The 21,023-nt window shown below is 37.0% G+C and overlaps 2 protein-coding genes across 2 annotated transcripts in view; one reads left to right on the plus strand and one right to left on the minus strand.

Annotated features, from left to right (window-relative positions):
* The window catches only part of MRPL13 (mitochondrial ribosomal protein L13), a 33,703-nt gene extending 24,968 nt beyond the window's left edge, over positions 1-8,735 (minus strand). The window contains exons 1-4 of the mRNA XM_074145507.1: positions 8,650-8,735; positions 7,873-7,996; positions 5,517-5,610; positions 3,826-3,886 (exon numbers count right to left, since the gene is read on the minus strand). Of these exons, the coding sequence (XP_074001608.1) occupies positions 3,826-3,886; positions 5,517-5,610; positions 7,873-7,996; positions 8,650-8,676 (306 nt within the window). The 5' untranslated portion in view covers positions 8,677-8,735. The remainder of the gene's footprint in view (positions 1-3,825; positions 3,887-5,516; positions 5,611-7,872; positions 7,997-8,649) is intronic.
* Positions 8,736-8,828: 93 nt separating this feature from the next.
* The window catches only part of MTBP (MDM2 binding protein), a 29,216-nt gene continuing 17,021 nt past the window's right edge, over positions 8,829-21,023 (plus strand). Inside the window, exons 1-12 of the mRNA XM_074145448.1 lie at positions 8,829-8,910; positions 9,412-9,492; positions 10,530-10,603; positions 10,692-10,837; positions 11,334-11,392; positions 12,291-12,435; positions 13,695-13,812; positions 14,364-14,498; positions 15,285-15,379; positions 16,167-16,239; positions 17,821-17,938; positions 20,580-20,753. Coding sequence (XP_074001549.1) covers positions 8,829-8,910; positions 9,412-9,492; positions 10,530-10,603; positions 10,692-10,837; positions 11,334-11,392; positions 12,291-12,435; positions 13,695-13,812; positions 14,364-14,498; positions 15,285-15,379; positions 16,167-16,239; positions 17,821-17,938; positions 20,580-20,753 — 1,300 coding nt within the window. The remainder of the gene's footprint in view (positions 8,911-9,411; positions 9,493-10,529; positions 10,604-10,691; positions 10,838-11,333; positions 11,393-12,290; positions 12,436-13,694; positions 13,813-14,363; positions 14,499-15,284; positions 15,380-16,166; positions 16,240-17,820; positions 17,939-20,579; positions 20,754-21,023) is intronic.

Below are 21,023 nucleotides of genomic sequence, written 5' to 3' on the forward strand. Positions count from 1 at the left end.
CCAAGTTTTGCTTACTTTTAAAACTAGAAATAACAAAAATTGATTGAAAACTTTGTCCTGACAGGATTACTACCTGCTTCTACAGATTACATCTGTCAAGATATTTTGCAGGCATTTTAATTAAAAGCCATAAGATTTTTCCAGAAAGTTTTTTCCAAGTAATCTTTGCTCCCTCTCAAATCTGTGAGATTTAAAAGTACATCTTTTAGTCTTCCTGTATCAAATACTTCAAAGCCTAATTTTGAAAGTGTTGGTCTCATGCCTACCAGCGTTTTTCCAGCTAAAAAAACCTTCTGCAAATTTTATTAAAAACAAACACGAAAACTCCAAACTTCTACGCATTCCAAACACATGCATCTCAAATAAAAAGTTTACCTGTTTCCTTTATTTTCAAAAGACTCTCTTGGCAAAGAAAACACACCAAACCTTTCAAACAGATTTTTCGTAGCAACATACAATGGAAATTAATGTTGTCCGCTAATATATATCCTGAGGGAGTAGTAATACCATACAGAATATTAGTATGATATTAACCTGAAGAATAGAGAGGCTGTTTTGAACTAGAGCACCAAGCTGTTATGCCGCACCTAAAGAATGTATTTAATACTCTCATCTATGGGTGGTCCAGGAATTTACACTAAATCTAAGTCAGAGGAAGAAAATGCTGAAATGTGAAGAAGCTATTTTTTTCTTCAATAGGCACTTCCTCCATTAGCCTGGCCAAGTCCAATAGACGAGAGCTATTCTCTGCTGTTCTCTGGAGGAGCAGACAACTGAAAATACTAGAACTTTTAAACAGATTCAGACACTCCCCTCCCCATGCCTCCCAAAGGAACTCAAAGGTGCTAAAGGTAAAAATGTGCTAGACTATTTACTTGTGATAACTTTTTGGCAACACACTGTAATCTTTACCCTTCCATAAAATCAAACTTCTCCAAAGTGCTGAAAAACTTGGCACAATGAACATGGAACTTTAAGTTCTACACAAAACACCAACTATGCAGACCTGTTTTTGTATTGCCGCACATTGACAGATTACTATTTTTTTCCACTTCTAAGTATCTTTTATGTTAATCTCAAACACAAAATTACACACCTGAGATTAAACACTTACGATAGGCACAAGGGCTTTTTGTGCATGTTCAAAATTCAGCACAAATCCTTCGGAAGCACTAACTACTACCTGAATGGAACATAAAAGTCCAAAGCTAGAAAAACAGATAGAATGATGTTAATCTCTGTGAGAATATCCAACCATTATCCATCCCTACCTTGGTACCTTATGAAGGAACTAGAAACGATCTAGGATGATCATCTAACCATACTGCAGTAAGTATGTCTAAATTCTGACAACTATACCTATGACTTTCAACCCTCCATGTAAACATAAACTATACCCTTTTGCATCAGATTACTCATAACTTTTTTAATCAGCTATTAGCCATATACCAGTTTTTCCTAAAACCAGTATCTCTGTATACTAGAAACTATGTTTAAACAAAACTGAAATTGAATAATATTTATCCTGGGGATTTGTATGTTTGAATTTAGACATATGTCAGTAAAGACAGCGCTAAGCAGTACTGGAATCCTCCTATATACACATGCTCAGGGAATCTTACAAGCTTTAATCTATTTCTTACATAAACCGAAAATAGTCATATCCATTACACACAAGTTTACAAGGTGTTATGTCAACATCCTTTTCCTCAGAAGTAGTCTCTTCCTTTAATTTAATGCCTTGATTTCTGTAATAGCTCTATTTCAAAAAATAATGTTGACTCATCTAATGAAGCGGTACTAGGATGAGGAAGCAGGAGACAACAGGACCAAGGGCAGAGAAGAAGCAGGAGCCTGCAGGATGAAGGCAACGCTTTACAGAATGAAGACTTTGACTCCACAGAAAGATACAGCCTGCTTCCTACAACCTACCCAATTCCACTGGCTTCACAGCACTGAATTTAACATGATTGAAAGAGAACAGGTCTCTCTTTAATTCAAAGAGAAATAGAGTGATTTATAAAAGTCTCCACAATAACTATGTGTCATTTAGATAATATTTTGAAGATCCAAATGCTGCTTAGGCTAGGAATTGCTCTCTTTACAGTAATCCTTTTTCAGGTTCTAATAGCTAGCTCTAAAAATAAAACATGTTAATAAAACAACATCATAATTTCCATCTTTGCCATATCTCAATATATCTCACACCAAAACAATTCAACTAGTAAATAAACGTTTCTAGCCATAAAATCACTTGCAAGTCAAAACCTGTAACAGCTACACATACAGAACATATCATGCCAAATTACCATCCACTACCATTAATTATGACAAAAATACATATGAGATATCTTTATAAGAGGCACATCCGAATGCTTCCTATTCAACAGAATGAAAGAATTAATTGCTGAGGGTTCTCCACAATTCTGTATAAAAAAAAAAAAAGTTTCTCGGCTAAATTAGACCCAGCCTTGAGCCACATCACCATTTTCTGAGCCTCTGTCCAACATGCTTTAGTTATTGGCAATGCATTTAATCCTCCTCTGTTTGCACGGAGATTCATCTCCGAGTTTGGCAAGAAATGAGGTATTTCAGAATGAATGCCAGAAGGTAATTTATAGGACATCCAGTTCTCAGGCCCTACCAAACTATTTGTGTTACACTGCCTCCCAGTGCACAGCGGCTGCCTCAAGCCGAAATGGAAAAAGTTCAAAAGTCCATTGTTGACACAGAACTATCAATAATTCCCAAATAAATTGCAACTATTTTAGAGCCTGTTCTCAACAGCATTTAAGCATGATTTGAAAAATTCTAGACAGAAAACAACATTGGGCTGTGGGATTTCATCTCACTTTAAATAAAGAAATTGCATAAGTAGAGATGAAAACCAGGCAAATTCACATGGCAACTGCTTTTTTATTGAGTACTTGTGCAACATCTTGTCTCGGGAGTCTCGGGAAAAAGCAGGATTTCTAAATCATAGGTAAAAAAATAATTGACAAAACCCAAGAATTTTACAGTAGATAATGTTTCTCTAGGAAAAGGAAAATTTCTATGTTTTATATATAAGGTGACCCAAGCCAAAGCATTTCAAAGCCAAAAATAAACATATCCTCATATCACGTTCTGAAACACTAGTACTTAGAGATTTCAGCCCTCCATTCAAACCTTAGTAAAAGTAATTTTTTAACTGTGTAAGTCAACATCCCAAAATGTTTGTATCAAGCACCCTATTTTTTTAATCAGTAACAAACACATCAACACTTATGTTCAGCAGAATTAATGTCTGATACAGACATTTAGTAAAGAGGCTTAAGTTCAATGTAATCATCATTTCCACCTCTTTCACAGACCATGAACACATAACATTACAGAAAAGATTTTAAAAAATAATAATTTAACAAAACCTACAGTTGAATTTTACTGGAAGAAAGAGGCAGGTGTACTTTTCAACATTTTTAAGAGTAGCATTATTCTTGCTGGCTCTCAAAAAAGTAGTAGAGTCGTGAAGCTGAAGCACAGCTTACCTAAATCTAACTTGAGGCAGTTCACTTATGAGAAAGGTCAGACCTCTGAAACTAAAAGCAAGTGAATCGGTCAAATGAACTTGACTTGCTCATTTGGACAGCATGGAATCACAAAAATGCACAACCTAACAATCTAACCCTCAAAACACGCTGTTTACAAAAACACTGTCACAAGCCAAGCTTCTAAGAGTTGTTAGCAGAATGTAATTTAGCTTTAGACATGCAGGTGACCGAACCCCTTTTGTTTAGGGGAACTAATTAAATCAACAAATTAAAGGGAAGAAGGGGAAACACTTACAGCAGTTGGATCCTTCAAATGCAGCTGAGTTGCTGTCACTTGTTTGAAACCACCAGGATAGCTAGAAAAACAGAACAAACACACAAGCTTAACACTGTGTGCTCAACTGTGATGTTAACACAAATATCACTAAATCTCAAACAACAGTGTAATGGTATAAGCCTTCAAAAAAGGAAGTTGTTCTCCCAAGGCCAACTATATTGTATTAGAGAGGTTCTATCCTGCCAAGTAGCTAAGTTTAATGCCATTTGCACTTTATTCACTTGAGTATTAAGAGGTTTGCGTTTCACAAGTAGATGGATATGTTTTTAAAACTGCTTATTAAATACACCATCACAGCTCCAGAATACAATGGGAATAAGATATGCAAAACTTCGAAATATTTTAAGATGACTAAGATTCACAACTAGTCTGTGGCTGACATATGAGACAAACATTTTGAACAACATTCACTATTTTCTTACTATTTTAAATATAACTTAGCATTATTTGGTGTATCTACCGTAATAAAGTTTGACTTTTACTGCAATGCATCCATCCTTTTAAAGTCTGTGTGATATGGTGAAGTTACACTAATTCACATTTATGCACATACTTTAAATGAATGATACAGTGGTGCAAGAAATTACATGGATGTCAGGTAAAGCTGGGTTTCATTTTGATCTAATTATGTTACTAGGTACCAACCTAAGTGAAGTGAAAATAAACCTAACACCATTAAAACATATCCACTTAGGGAGCTGCACAGATTTAAGCATTTGTTTTAATTGTACAATTCTTTTCACTTACTCAAGAACAACTTATACATGTAAGTGCTCTAACTTATACAGAAGGCTTTAGTGAAAATTTTTAGGAAGTCATAGGGGTGGGGGGAGGAAAAAAAAAAACAAACATGCTAATTTCCATCAACTCTGAACAAGAACCTCTCAGCAATTCAGCAAAGGAATTTCAGGATTGAAACATCAGTACTAGCAAAATTAGCTGTCAATGTGATTTATTCATCTCCCGACTGGATACATTTTAACACTTATTATCTAGTGTTGTCACTGCATAAAACAGAAACAACTGTTCTTATTTGACTGAACTGATCATTGCCATACTGTCTGTAATTGATTATTGCACTTCCATCTGTAAACAACTTATGTCTGCCAGAATAACATATTATACACTATCATATACATCAGTACATCTTGAAAGCATCTCATTTCTTACTAGTTTTCCCAATTTCTTTTCTTTTCTTTTTCCACCTTCTGATTCAATAATATATCAATCTTTATATTTACTGTGAGGTAAACAGATACTGGTAGGATAAAGTAATTGAAGTTGGCAACTGTATATGTATTCAAAGTGCAGTGCCAATAGGAATGTCTTCTACTGCTTAGTAAATGGAATAGTCCTGATCATTGGGTTCATGGCTTCACACAAAACACCCTGGCTTACTCAATTGCTCTGACTACTTTTGAGTTAGATTATTTTCCTAACAACATACATTGGGGAAATAAAACGGAGAAAAAAAAAACAAACCCAAAAAGGCTTGCATCAATTTAAACATCGCAACACATGCAAAACCAAAAAAACCCATACAAGTAGGAACACCCTTTTGAACCAATATGCTAACAAAGACTGACTATTAAGAAAGTATGTTATTAAATTTTCCACTAGCTCATTTGAATATTTATTATAAAGCTTACCCAGTATGTGAAGAATATACTTTCTGTTCCCATTTGTTACCAGAGAAAGCAATATGTCTTGTATTTATTATGACAACATGATCTCCACAGTCGCCTACAAGGCAGAAATTAGTGGAAAATATTAAAAGAACCATAGGAGTAATAAACCAAAATAACGACTATAAAGTGTGCGATATACATATATACACATTACATAAAGCTCAGATTTCCTCAAGAAATACACAAAATCCAAGGCCAGTATATTCTATTACATTATGGTGTATGCAATTTGTTACATACAGCATATACATTGCACCTCTTCAGATAAAACAAAGTGGCCACAGTAAATCCCTTTTACATCTCTGTATGTTTGTAACTTAAGTAATTTCCATCACCCAGTAAAAACACATGCTTTGGGTACCTGCATTTTTCCTCCTATATTTTAACTAAGGACTAAAAGGTAATTAAATGTAGGCATCATATTGTCAACTCCTAGCTCACAAAAATGACAAACTACTTGCCCGATCTTTCATTAGAAGACAAGTCTTCGCTGCTGCTTCTAGCCATTATAAATTAACATTGCAACCTGGGCCAGATTGGGTGTGTGGGACACTTCCATCTAGCCTAGCCTTCTCCTCTGATGATGCAGAGGACAACAGCAAATCCTACCCAAGCAACAGAAGTGGCTCACCTACACCTTCTCACAACCCAACAGAAAGAATCGGGATTGCCCCATTTTTAAAAAATCTAGCCCACCATTTTTGGTTCTGTATTGTGAGCCTACTCACAAAGACTGGATGCAAATGGATAAGGGTAGAGAGAAGGGGAGGTGCAGAAGAAACCTAAAAATTCCCATTCAGACCTTCTGAACAAGGCTGTACGCCCTTATTTAAGCATCTAAAAACAGGAGACTCTGGAGAATAATGAAAGATTATCCCTCAACCACAAAATAAACATACATGAAATAAGACTTCTTTCCTTTTGATACTTTTCAACACAATAAATAAATAAGAATTTTATAGAAAGGTACCTGGGTACCAAATTAAAAACAGAACAAAACAAAAAAATCCCCACAATGTTATTCTGTGTAAGGAACTGTGAACTGTTATCTCACAGATAATAAAATATTTCTTGTTAGTCCAGGGAAAAAAAAAAGAACAACAAGAAGTGTTAAGTACACCAACCACAAATTCATACATACTTTGCTCTCTTAGATAGTACCAAATGACTCTCAGTAGTAGTAACCTATCCATGTCAATCTCAGGTGTAATACGTTTGGTACTGATTTATAGGATAACTTTATTTGGTCTAAAGTATCCTTGAAATGACTTTCCAGGATTTTATAACTTCATGGACATAAAAGTATCAAAGATCTTTACATCTTTCCCGCAGGACAACCAAATCCATTTCCTCTCAGCGTGTGCTTTATTTTTCAGACAGCCTTAGTCTCCAGTGACATCTTGTGGATAAGATATGATTTGCAACAGCAGAACTCAGGTATTTAAAACATCTTCAAAACTTCAGAACACTACAAATACTACCTTCTATTATGAAAAACAGATCAAGTATAATTTTAGTAGGTACACTCTACATGCATGAGAAAAGTTTAATGCTCCTTCATGTTTCTGTAATGACTCTTGAAAAATATGCAAGAGTATTACAGGAAAAATTGTACCATAGATATGAGGGATCATCTTTTTATCATCACGGTGAGACAGGCACTACAGTATTACAAATAATCATCCTCATCATCAGGCTCATCATCACAGAATGTCTGAGGCTGGAAGGGACCTCTGGAGGTCAGGTTGTCCAACCCCCCGGCTCAAGCAAGACCAACTTTTGAATATCTCCATGGATAGAGACTCCACAACCTTTTGGAAGACCACTTCCAGTCACCCTAACAGTAAAAAAGAAAGTTTCCTGATGTTCAGAGGGCATCTCCTGTGTCTCAGTTTGTGTCCGTTGGCTCACGAAGACAGGACTTCTCTGCACCTTATTCAGAATGAAGAACCATCCCAAGACTGTGGCGTTGTACAGCTACTAAAAGGTAGCATTCAGAAAATCTAACCAAGAATCCCATCAGTGCTTCATCGCGTGCACTGCGAATTAAATCTTTACATCTAAACTTCAAGGATTCAAAAGAAACGAAAGCCCAAGCCACTGTAATTCAACTACTAAAAATAAATTATGAATTCATAATGAGCTTTATATGGATTTGTAATGACAATGACATAAGGTTGTAGAGGGGTATGAAGGAAAAAGATGTGAAGGACAACCAAGACATTTGAAATTTACAAGGCTTGATTTTAAAACTGAAATCAGAAGAAAAATACAAGGGAAGGAAAGCAAATTTGCTTTTATCTACTGCAATACTCACTTAGTGCATGATAAATAGGTTTGTGCCTGCCTTCAAGTCTGATTACAGTCGCAGCTGCGATTTTTCCTGGTGGCTGCATCTTCGCATCGAGAAGATACCAGGCTCTGGCAAAAGTAGCCCATTGCTGAAGAGAAAGAGAGGTGGTACTTAGCACAGTAGAAGAACACACTACCATACATAGATGTAGCTTCTCTAATTAGATCAACACTTTTTTTACACTCCAAAACACTAGAAGAAATACTAATATTCAAAAACACCCCCTCCAAATAACCTTTAAATGGACGGAGATCACTGCTGTGCACACTCCCAACGTAAGTGGGAGTAACAACACTGAAAGGTTACCAGCCCCGAAGGGTTTGATTCAAAAATGAAGATTTCTTGCCACAAGCTTCCATTATGGCTAACTGAACTGTAAAATCGCTGTGCGCTATTTAATGCCCAACATCTCCTTCCCTCTCAGTGGAGGGCACATTCCCTCCAAACGCAGTTTCATGCCCAGAACGGCCTGAGCCGCCCTCCCCAAGCAGGCAACCTCGTTCCTCAGGGACAGGCACCCACCTACCGAAGGTCACCGGTTCCTGCCAGTGGGCCCTCAGGGCCAACACCAGGGGAGGCCGCCCGCCCGGCCCTGCCCTGGGGACCGACTGCCCCTTCCTCCCGGCGCCCGCCCGCTCCCTGCCGGCCGCCCTCCGCGCCGTGGCGGCTGCTGGGGTCTCTCAGAGGTGGCGGCGGCCGCCACAGCACAGGCTGCACCGAGGAGGAGGGGGCTGCGCTCACCTGGGCCGCCTTGGTGTAGCTGGCCATGGCCGCCCTGAAGGGAACCAGGGTAAGGGAAGCGGAGCCCCTTGGCCTCCGCACCGGCGGGAAGCGGAAGCGCTGCCCTGCGAGGGGCGGTGCGAGGGCGGCAGCGCGGGCCATTCGCAGCGGCGGCAGCTCCGTTCCCGTCCCGTCCGGCCATGGACCGCTACGTCCTGCTCCTGAGCTGGGGGGAGCGCCGGGGCGAGGGGTCTGCGGCCGGTGGGCCCGGGCCCGGAGGGGGTACGGTGGCGGGGAGACGGGACCCGGGGCCCGGCGGGGCGGGAGGCCGCGCCGTGTGGGGAGCCCCAGCCGCGGGGCCGCCCGGGCTTGCTTCGGCGGGGCCTTCCTTCACGGAGGCTGGTCTGGGGTCTGCGCCCGTGCAGGGTTCTCTGCGTCCCTACCTCATTAAACACCTTGTTTTCTTTTTTCTTTCGTCGGTTTTTAATAACTTGGACCTTCAGAAACTTTGGGGGTTGTGTGTTTTACCGTGACGCTGCTGCAAAGCACGGTAGAGCGTTCCCGAGAGGTGTGCTACCGCAACGGGAATTTTACAAAATTCCTCTTTTTAAACTCCTGCAAATCTGTAGTTGACAGTTTGGTTTTTTCTTTTTTTTTTTTTTTAAACTGAGCTTCTAATATTAAACTGAACTTTATACTGTATTTGCAAGGAAGCAAGACTTAACTTCTGCAATTCAGTAGTTTTAAGAAAACTCTGGTTTGGTTTTGTTTTGGTTTTTTCAGCTGTGACTGCTGCAGATGTTTGTCAGTTCCTGAAAGAAAGCTGTAACTCATCTCTGAATGCAGATGTGAGCGCGTTCCCAGGTAAACATGGTAACATACAATAGGGGAAGGCAAATGTTACCAAGGAATTGGCCTCGGCACATTTTATGATCCCGGTGAAACAAGTCAGAAGGTTAAGGAAACCTGATTTCTGCCATGTGCCCAAACCCACAGGTGGGACTGCTCTTGCTGCTGCCATCTCTATGGAGAGCTGATGTCCTTTCAGCTGCTGGTGTGTTAGGAGATGATTAAATTGTGTACAAGAAATGAAAGACAGGGGTTTTGAAAGTATGGCAAATTCCAATCTATCTTAGCCGGGTAGAGTAGGAAAGGGCTTGTTTCTTGTGTGCAGCTTGATATTTTCATTACTTCTATGATGTCTTCTGACTTTTTCAGCGGAAGCAATATTTGCTGTTGGGTAGCAATTCAGAACCCTAACCATGAATATTTATTAAATCATTTTGTCATCTTAAAATAGATTTCTGGAGATCTGCTTTAGTACTTTTTCTGGTTGGATGTTTGATGTTTTGTTTTGGTTTTTTTTTTTTTAAAAAAAGTGCTTTCTTGGTTCTTTACTTGGTTTGGATATTGTGTTGAGCTGTTAAAGCTCATCTTGTCACAGCTGTCACCTAATTGTGATTCACATGGGGAATTGTGATTCACGAAGATAGGAAAGTTAAGCTGTTTTCAATTTTAGTTCTCTTTATTGCACAGAAATGTTGAGAGAGCATCTCATTTTGTGAACTGCATAAACCTTATTTATGAAAGTTGTGATTTAGTTTAGGTATGATACAACTGCTGCAAATGGAGAGCAATATCAACCATAAGGAAGAGGAGGTTGAAAGCTTTCTTATTTATTAACAGTCAGAGGATCATTATTAGTTAAGACAGTTACCTAGATACTAACCTACACCTTAATATATTTAGATCTTATTTATGATGCCAAAGTAAAGTATACCTTAAGTGACTGTGGCACAGTAAATGATTTGGGTAGTCTTTCAACAGAGATGCTCATTATAATAGGAAGAATAGATTGTAGTGGATTGACTATTTTAAATAATGGTTTTATCTCTTTTCAGCATGTTCAATGGCTGGTATTCCAGGTGTAAAGAAATGGTATTTTGCAAGCCATGCTATATGTGGTTATTATCAGGTAAGAGAAAATATAAGTTCCATAACTCTCTGCCTGTCTCTAGTACAAGTTAAAACTGTGATGTTCAAAGTTCTTTTTCTATGATTAGTTCTGCAGTTCTGACTGGGAAGAGATAAATTTTGACACACAGGGAAATGAAGACTCTCTCCAAACAAGTATTGATGAATGCCTGGGAGCCATACAGAATTTTGAGGAAGAAGATGATAACAGTAGAGAGTCACTGTCTATGACCGAGTATGCATATTATTATTTTTATTGAAAGCATAGTGATCTGATATTTAACAGTAATAACCCAAGGGAATCAAGAAAATTTAAAAGTACAAGTTATTACCAAAGCAACACTTAACTATGAACAATCCCCTACTACTACTGAAAATAATTTTTTTTTTGTTTAACATAGCTTTATTTTTTTTTAGATACAAGTGATTTTTATAGAATAACTGAACATTTTCCTAACAGCTAACAGTTATATATATATAAAAAAGAAGTTTCTTGCTAAGAGAAAGCTGACCATCTTGAATCCTACTTCCAGTTTTACTGAAGATTGTTTTGATGTCATTTATCCTACTTCTGCCTCAGTAGAAGGGGGGATAAATAAATCTCATTGCTTAGATATGTTTGTGCAGAATTTTAAAGGTATAAGATAGTTACATCAGGTAGTATTCATCAGTTGTAACTTCTTATTTCTAAATTACCTTTTTGTTTCCAACCATGTTCTCTTCATTTTCAGTATCTATGATGAAGCTGCAGAAAGTCTGCATCAGTTAGCTGATAAACTGCCTGCCCCAGGTAACCTTTCTTAAACTCAGAAAGAGATGGCTCTTTTATCTTGTTTGTTATTACTCTAAAAGCTCAGCTGGTAAAGTCATAGTCAAATGGAGAAACTCAGGGGATGTTAGTTTGTTAATTGAATTAACTCGTATTCAGCTCTTGCAAGCAGTTTAAGGAACTTGAGCATGGTTGGCCTTGCAGATCAGCCTATCGAGTAGTTTGCTGCATGTTTCTTTGGAAGGCTGTATTTCAGTAGAGACTTATGTAGCTATTTATATGATTAATTTTTCCATCTGAAATGACATCAAAGTAGTAATAGACAGTAAGCAATATGAAACTCAACATGGAACCATAGGAAATTTTTACGAAAAAAAAGGAAGGTGTTGACGTCAGGCTTACACCTGCTTTGCCAGCTGATTGCTCATGGGTGGGAGCCAAGAAGCTGTGAAGGAGCATAGATCAGAACTGTTGGATTAGGATTTTATAAACTGGAGACGCGTATCACCTTGTGTGTTCGGGTTACATAGTGTTGCAGCAGTTGAGTTGGGATAGCAAAGGAACTGAATGCGGAAAGAATGAAAAATAGCAGTTTAGAGGTGTTAGATGGAAAATGACATAGCGTTGTTGTACTGGAAACAACTGATCTGTCAAATACAATGCTGAGTGAGAGAGGAGAAAGGTACAGAACCAAGATAAAGAAGTGAATGGCAAAATAACTTTATTTTGTGTTAATCTAAGAAGAGCAGCGAGAGATGAGCTAAAATGTCTGAAAAGTGTTTTAAATCTTGCTGAAGTTACTTGAAGTTGATCTTTAAGCCCATTTCATTGCAGTCAGCGATAATCAGTACTTTTCTTTAAATGATTGAATCATTTTCCGAGTAATGGTACTTTGAGTCATATATAACTGTGTTTATAGGCAGAGCCATGGTTGATGTAATTCTGCAGGCTGTTGAACGAGATGGACCCAAGTTAAAAGACTGCTTACCTGCTATCGGTGCCCTGAAACACCTGAGAGAATGGCACTCTGCGAAAATCACTATTGCAGCAACTGACTCTAAAGGGTATGCCTTTTATTTTACGTGTATAAACAACGTCACTCTTGTTTTATGTTAGTATATGCCAGTGTTTTAAAATAAACGCAGTATTTGAGCACTGTACATGTATACTTTGAAAATACATAGGTGTGTCTTCTATTATTGTTTGAGGGGAGGAATTACTTGTGCTAATGAATTGTAAATGCATGCCCTAACCAGAGGGGCAGGCAAAATAGGAAGTCCTCTGAAGTTCCTGTTTCTATGAGAGCAAAAGGTAAAATATTTTTTTCTTTCCATCACTAGTGGCTTCAGTGGGCATACTATGTTTTGAAGATGTACTATGCTACATATATGCAACTTGTATTGGTTGCAGTTTTCCAGTTTTTGTAAAATGAATACATAACTTTGCTGGTTTTACTTTAAATTTTATATTATCTGTGGTATTATATACAATGGAGGAAAAAAGTGTCTGATTTGTCCTTTGCTTCATAGAATATGTCTTTATGTTAACTTAATCCTAGATTAATAGAACTGTTTATAATTAAAAAGTTGAATGCCGAGTCCTTGGATAGAATAAGCAGTATACCTACTATACCTACCATGTAGTACTTCCTACGGTATATGGAGGAGGATAAACTTCTTGCAGTGACTTTCATGAGCACTTGATCTCAGTGCTCATTGGTATCTTCCTGTGCAGCCAGCTTTTGACTGAATAACTTTTTTTCTGCTGCCTTTTATGTAAGTGAGGCCATTTGGGCATAGAGTTTCTCTGATGAAAGTTCTCTCACTTACTCTTCCTGTTCTGTTCCTGTTGGGTGCTGATTTCTCTTAGAAGACAGACTGCCAGTAGGTCCTTCAGATACTGGCTATGCTCTCTCTCTCTTGTTGTGGAATTTGGATAATACTTGTGCTGCAGTCATGTCTCTACTTACAAGGTTACAAACCATCTAGATGGGCTAGCAATAGCCCCAGTGATGGCTACCTCTCTTTGTTCTGGCTTCTAGCACCCAGCCTTACTGTGATATGCCTGCAGCTTGCCATTGCCAGTCTTGTTTGATGTCTCACAAAGTTCTTTGCTGTCACGTTCACGGAGCATATGAATAACTTCCTTTACAGAGCCTGAACCAGCAATTCTATAACTTTTTATACTTCGTGAAATATAAAGCTATATATGTTTGTCTTAACATCCACAAGACTATTCAGCGCTAAGAGGTAATAGGGAAATTCAGTCAAATTGCACTGCATGTTAATTTGTAATACTGATTAATTCTTCCTTATTTTTACAGTAGTTGGCGAAAGATTGCAGACTATCTATCAGCAGACTTTGTATCTTCAGAAAATGTCATGAATATTATTGATTTAAAAGAACTCTGGAGAGGAAAGATTCGGATATGGGAAAGAAAGGTAAAATAACTTTTTTTCAGCTATGATTATTTTTTTAAAGCATCTGAGTACATCATTTAAACTTTGTATGGTACAGTGCATTTTATGCTTTAAGCCAAATTTGGTTTTGACAGCATAATTCAACAGGTAATGTGCAACGTACTGGGGGAACATGGGGGATCAACTTGCTTTTTATCACAGTGAAAGGATAAATGAGATCATGGTATTGAGATTTGAATTTCAGAAATCCAGATGAAATGTTTGCCTTAGAACATCTTGTTCAAAATTAGATTGTTTTGTATCTAACACAAATCATTATCATGTAACTCTGTAAGTCATTATTGCAGAGCACGTGTCTTTTTGCAAAGACTGATAGCTTTGTGATTGTACTGCTTATGGTTTCAGTATTAATGTTTTGGATATAGAAGTTGGTTATCTAAGTAATATTTTTACCTAGTTTTACAGGTTTGCTGGAAACAAATATAATACTAATTGTTTAAAATAGTAATAAATGTAACTGGCTGAAAAGAAATAATTTTTCTCTCTGACGCGTTTATTGTCTCTTTTTCCAGTTTGGATCAGAAGTTAGGTTTCCAGAATTTTGTATAAAGAGCACTTCAACAAAGACATTCAGCACTTCACGTTTAAATTTTTGCTTTGCTGTTAAAAATGAGCCACAATCGAGGAATACTGACACTTTGCCAGAGGCAAGTATTCTTGATCTTTCTTTGAGCCACTAGAATTCATCTGTTTTACTTTCCTGAGAAAATTAGTAATTGGGGAAGCTCTAGTCAGAACTGAAAATTAAACGTAAAAGTAATGCTTGCATAAGATTGAGGAATACTTATTTTATTCCTATGTATTCACAAAACAGGTCCTTAAGATTTCATCTGTTCTTAGAAATTCGGTACCCAAATTTTTTTCAAGAAGAAATTGAGACTTTGTTCAATCTTAATACTCAAATTCATTTATTTATGAATTCTGTATTTATCTAACCTTTTCTACTTCCTTTTAAAAGTGTTTTGTTTATTTTTTTAAATTGCTGGTACTGTTTCATGTTTTCCACTGGAAGTAGATATTTGATGGGAACTCCAGAATCATATTTGTTGAAGAAAACAAAAATGAGTGTTTATGAAAACCGGTATCAGTCAAGAGATTATTATTTTCATTGTTAAAATATGTACATCTTGGATTGCATTCGGCTGTTCCTGGTAGATCTTGTTTTTCTTTGAATTTGGATGAGAGTTACAACACATTCAATGCGTGATTGACATTCTAGAAAGAAAGTTTTCTTAAACAGAATTAAACACCTTCCTTGGTTTTTATATAATTATGTTTACTATGGTATTTGTGAAATGTTTTTCTCTTTATATTCCTTTATACCTCTTTCGGATGTATTTGTAAGGCAAATGCCTCCAGCAAAACACTTGAAGTTCTATTGAGATAACATCATATATAGTGTTACAGATTTTTTTTATTTGATCTCTTTTCAGGTTTTTCATTACTATAGTCCTGCACTAGAATTTTTACAGATGGTGGTTCTCTCTGATCTACCTTCCTTTTTTATATCAGATCTGGAATTCGAACTGTATCCTTTTTTTAAGGATCTAAACTATTACTGATAATGGTCTGTAGCAGAAGGAAAACAATCAGGATCTACCCATGCAAACAATGCATGAGATTTAGCAAGGACTCATTCCATTCTAGACTGCCCAAACAGTCAAACTGATTATTCACAACCAAATTTTTTTATGTTGAAATTTAAATTACACTAACAATAATATTTTTGATATTATTGCGGATATACTTTGTCTATTATTGTATATGCTATTTGTGGGGAAAGAACAAAGAAATATTTACTGATGTGTAATTTTTAAAAAACCCACAATCCTTACTCGTTAATGTATATAGTGTACTCCACAATATAGAAAATTTTTTTCCAAAAATCATGTTTTTATTATATAGATGCAAAATCTGTGGCAAGGTGTAGCAGAGGAGTTGTTTCTTGAGTTGTGTATGCTGCAGAGATCTCAAGGTGTATTCGTATTGAGTTTAAATTTATGTTCTTTTGTTATGTACTTTTTGCTACAAATCTTGGTGTGACAATGGTAGCAGCAGGTGTATAAGCCTGCCGGGATTTTATATATATAATGATCTGTTTATGCCTACCTATATTAAAGATGTCAATGGTATATTTCATCATATAACACTTCTACTTTGCCTGGAAAGGTGAATTTCATATATTTTGCGGTACTGGATTATCAAAGATCAGACACTTGCAGTCCTTACTTGAAAAATGATGGTAACATGATTTGTAGAATAGGGATGCGTACAGTTGTTTGTGAAGAAGAGGTTCCTTAAACTGTTCTGTTCAGGAGCCTGGCAAGAAAGAGTGTCAAGGAGACGTCTACGCTGCTTTTGGACCAGATTTCATCTCTGTCTGGGAAGGTAAAAACTTCTTTTTATTTAGGTTTAGTAGAAGGATGCAGATATGTATATTGCTCACAAAAGCTCCAAGAGTCATATTTTTAAACCTAGTCTCTTTATAATCTCTCTCCTTCAATATTTAGATCTAAAGCAAATTTGGCTTTTGAAGTTGTGTGCTGTACAGGTCCTGACATTTTGTAAGCCCAGTGAATGTTTTTCTCTTTACCTTAGCTGAGTTTCAATCTCCTAAAACATTTTGTAACTTTTTAATCCTATCCTGACAGATAATTTCTGAGCTAATTCAACTTAATTTTTAGCAAAAGGCAGGCACGTGTGCAGCCTACAAAATGTATCTAGCTAGTCTGAAGTAGTAAGGTTTTTTATTTTGCCGGTGCATATTCTGCTTTTCCATTCTGATTTTGGATAAAAGGAGTTCTTGAAACATTTACAAGCCTACTTTTTTATTATTTTATTTTTTTTCCCTCGGAATGATAGTATGATTATTCAAAGCCATAGTTTGAAGATGTTTTTCCTGAATATTTAAGGTGTTGTATGCTTGTTTAGGAAAGTTTTTATTTTAGTGCTTACAAAATAAATCTATGCCAGTCAAAACAGAGCCTGCAATGTGAAAATGCTGATGCGGTTATCACAAATAGCTTATGTTCTTTGTTTACTGTGGAGATGGTGTTCCATTATCAGGCTGTATGTTTCATCTTCAGCTTGTTATTTAGGTTTTTAGTAACTTTTTTCCTCCCTTGCCACTCCATTCTCCATTATGCTCAGCCAGAAAAGAAAGAAGTCCTTTTTCTAATGCTGTACCAGAAGTATCTTTTGGAATAGTTTTATATTGGTAAATATCCCAGGTAATTTTTATTTTACATGAGGATACCAAACATTTGGTCAAATACCTTTACAATCCAAGAGCTTGTATTTCTACTAGTTCTTTTAAAGAAAAAGCCAAAATGGTTAAAACACATTCTCAGGCTTCTTTTTAGTAGATGACAATTTCTCATAGGGATTTTTTTTCAGTCTACTGCTGGAAATAGTACAAGTTTTTAAGCTTTTCTAATAGCTGTAAAAGCATTGCTTTATTGCTTGAGTATTCTCATACTTATGCATTTTTTTCTATAGTGCTTATTGGCCTGAAATGTACATACAGACAGAAACATAATCCAGTATCTGATTATTTGAAAAGGACAATATGTAGGGAGGAAAAAAAATTACATCTTTTTCAAAGGAATGCAGAGTCGCTGATGCCAACTATATCTCTGAATTCCCTTTTCATTCTGGATACTACCCTACAGAAGTGCTTTACTTCGGATTATTGAAAGACTTGTAATGGGTAACAAATACCTGTTATGTATGAAACAGAACAGCGTTTGACATACAAGCTGTAAAAATTGTGCTTATTTTTGCTCCAGTTCAGAGATCATTAACTGATGAATTTATATCTCAATTGATGTGAATGAAAGAAGTGTTGAATAAAGGTGTTTTTCTTCAATTGAAGCACATTTGAAATAGTGCCAAATCGGTAGCTCAAGAATTAAATGTAAAAAAGGTTTCAGTAACATTGCATGTATTGTATTTGCTCTCGTTATTTAGGTGGGAGCTTTATTTACATTGCCATGTAATGTAAGCAGTGTGGTGATCCCATCCCCTGCTCAGCTGAGTTCCAAGAAATGGAAGGAATATATGGCTAAAAAACCCAAGGTCATCACTGGTAGGTAAAGGGAAGATGACTACAGGTATATTTTGTTGTGGTTATATCTATATGTGTATATATTTATATATACACACAGTAGGGTTTTTCTATACACTTGGGATGCTCTTTTTTTCTCCAATGAAATTAAGGCACAGATTGTAATCTTTATTGATACAAAAGGTTTTGGTGAATGTGAGTTCAGCTGTGCAGACTTTTTGTAGAGGAAAATTGAAAATAGCAAGCTTTAGGGAAACACTGCATCTCCTCGAAACCATTTCTGTGTTCTACCTGTGAGCTAAGATCCAGCTTCCACACACCTTCCTAAGGTGATTGTACTATCTGCAGGCAAAGGGGTTTGCTTTGGATGGAAACCCAGTGTGCTTCATTTAGATGGTTCCCTTCTCACTTAAGCATTTCCAGTGGTTCTTCAGTGCACTTGCCTTTAATTTCAACTTCTTTCAAGGAAAATACAGAACATGGAGAAACGCTGGGTGCCTCCATTCAGCTGAGAGCCAGTTTGTTTAAACAGTGATTGAAAATAGGCTCCTCCTTCCTTACGAGGCTGTACTGATGGCGGCTGAGTCCTCTTACACAGTGTGCTAATGCTTAGAAATGGTATTTGGAAAGTTAGAGTGCGGAATCAGTGCAGATGAAGACTGGGTGGAGTTTTTCAGTCAGCCGGTATTTTAGGTGAGTATTCCGCATGCTTCCCTGCCAGTTGGAGGCACTCAACAATAGTGACTGTGAGGGTCATAGGGACCAAAAGCATCACGGTAAAAGAAGCTTGGTGATAGCCCAGTGCTTAAAGTACTTATCTGGGACAGGATAAGATGTAGGATTCTGCCTTCTTGCGTGATTTTGTTGTTTATACAGAAGTCTAATTATATCATTCATACAGATTCCAAGGAACCATGACTTCTGTTCCCTGCTGAAGGCAGCAGTCGCAAACAATTATGCAGATGAGGGTGGCTGACAAAGACTGATGTTCTTCCAGGTTTTGGGATAGGCAAAACGTTGAGAGGAATTAGGAATGGCTGCACAGCAGGGCAAGAAACATAATTCTCATGAGTGGGTGCTGTCAGTATATAGATTCAGAATTATCTCTGCCTGTTTGGAGGCGGTAGGGCAGAGAGGGTGTAGTTATAGGGATGACCACAGCAGCTGCATTTACACACTGTATTGGAGACATACTGCTAATGCAGTCAAATGAGCGCAAGATCCCTCATGTCTGCAAGATCTCCTTTGCCCTGTCGTCCAGTGGAAGGGTTTTGTACAAGTATTAACTACAATGCAATTAATAATACACAATAGGTTATTAGGCCTCTTGAGCAAAATTTCAAATAGTAGGAGAAATATGGCCATTTAAACGTATTTGCTCATTTAGTGAAAAACTATTTTTTAGTGGCGCTACCACTAATCTGATTATATTACGGATTTGCAAATGATCTCTTCAGTTTGTGGGAAGGTGTAATTCTTTGAATTGATAGTTCTCAAATGCCAATTAAGGTTAAAATGAGAAATAAAAGCTTTCCCTTGAGGAATGAGCTTTGAGATACCAAGATAAACTGGAAAGGGAAAAATATTTCAAATTACTCTGGGTGAATGGGTAACAGGACAATAAGGAAAGTGTATCTGGAATCTTTTTTCTTTCTTGTTCGCCTGATTTTATATATTGAGGTAGTAGGATTTCCCCTCTTTTCACTTCCCCCTCCAGTGTGTCTTGAAAAGTTTACATTGGAATATTTTATATTTAAATTTTATAAAACCAATAATACTGAAAAGCTGCAAGCACTTCTTGAGTTATTTATTGAGACAGTACTGCAAATATCTTACGAAGTTAAGTGATTTGACCTATTCATTCTATTTCCACTCCTGCCAAGGTGCTATAAAATATTTTTGTGAAAAAAAAAAAAAAAAAAAATCAAACCCATTTTTTTAGTGTTACTATCAAGTCCTACATTAATTTATTTTCAGAACTGCATACTGTATGCTTGTGACTAAAAATAGAATGTGTTTATCTCTCACCCAGACTATGCACAAGTGTAAAGCAGTGAGTGAAACTTATTACTGCGTATAGCGGCTTCCTTGGGAAGAGCGTGTGCTCTTCTTTCTTCTACAGATATATGTTCTTCCAGTGAATATTTATCATTATTTCAATCCATCTATGCAAAAATGCCTGGTTTTACCTCTCAGAACAAACCCTTCTCTAACCATTATGTATATAGCACACTCTTTGCCTAACTCTTCATTGTTTCGTGGTAGAAGCGTCACTTTGTCAGTTAAAGGCTTGCCTTTTACTAAGACCAATTAAAGAGCTTCTCTTGGTTGGTCGTTAGAGTTGCCAGATGTACTTTGTAGCCTGCATTATAAAACTGGCCTTCGCTGCAGTCATGGGAGTTCCGTGTGGTAACTTGCTAGCTTTAATCAGCAGCATAGTCCAACTCATCTTTGCTGCTGTAATTCATTTATTTTGCATGCTCTTCAGTTTGTAGCTTTTTAAGTGGTAAATATCAGCTGTAGTTAGTGTGTAAAAAGATGTTAGTAGGATTTCTCACAGAACAGAAGAGAGCAAGTGGAAGAATTTTTATGGCGGATTATAGCTTGTTTTAAGGCTGTTTTCCTGATGGTGTTTCACAGTTATGCCCTGATGTTTTTTAAGTTCCAGAAATTGAACTGAAAGGAGAGTCTTGCCGATATTATTTCTTGCTACAAGGCAATGGCTCTGGAGGATGTAAAGCAACCTTGATTCATTCTGCTGGCCAGATCAATGGTATGGCCACTCTTGCAGCAGTAAATGGAAAGCTGAAGACAAAAGCAGAAGAAACAGAGTCAAGTAAGAGTTATTACTTATTTATTTAAGAGTTTCTGAGTGCAGGCAAACGCTACAAAAATTTACATGTTCCTTTTATTCATTCCAGTCTGTGTTAAAGGGAGAAAGCAAAGAGGAATGTTACTTTTTGATTAATATCTCTAGTCTTTCCACAGTATTTTTTTCAAATTGATAAAAGCATATAATAAGAGATTACTTATTCACACAATTTACTACTACCATATTTTTAAAATAACTACGTACACTTGTAATTAGTCATTTCTCATAACCATG

The sequence above is a fragment of the Numenius arquata genome, chromosome 3 (assembly GCF_964106895.1).
Source record: "Numenius arquata chromosome 3, bNumArq3.hap1.1, whole genome shotgun sequence".
Lineage (NCBI taxonomy): Eukaryota > Metazoa > Chordata > Aves > Charadriiformes > Scolopacidae > Numenius > Numenius arquata.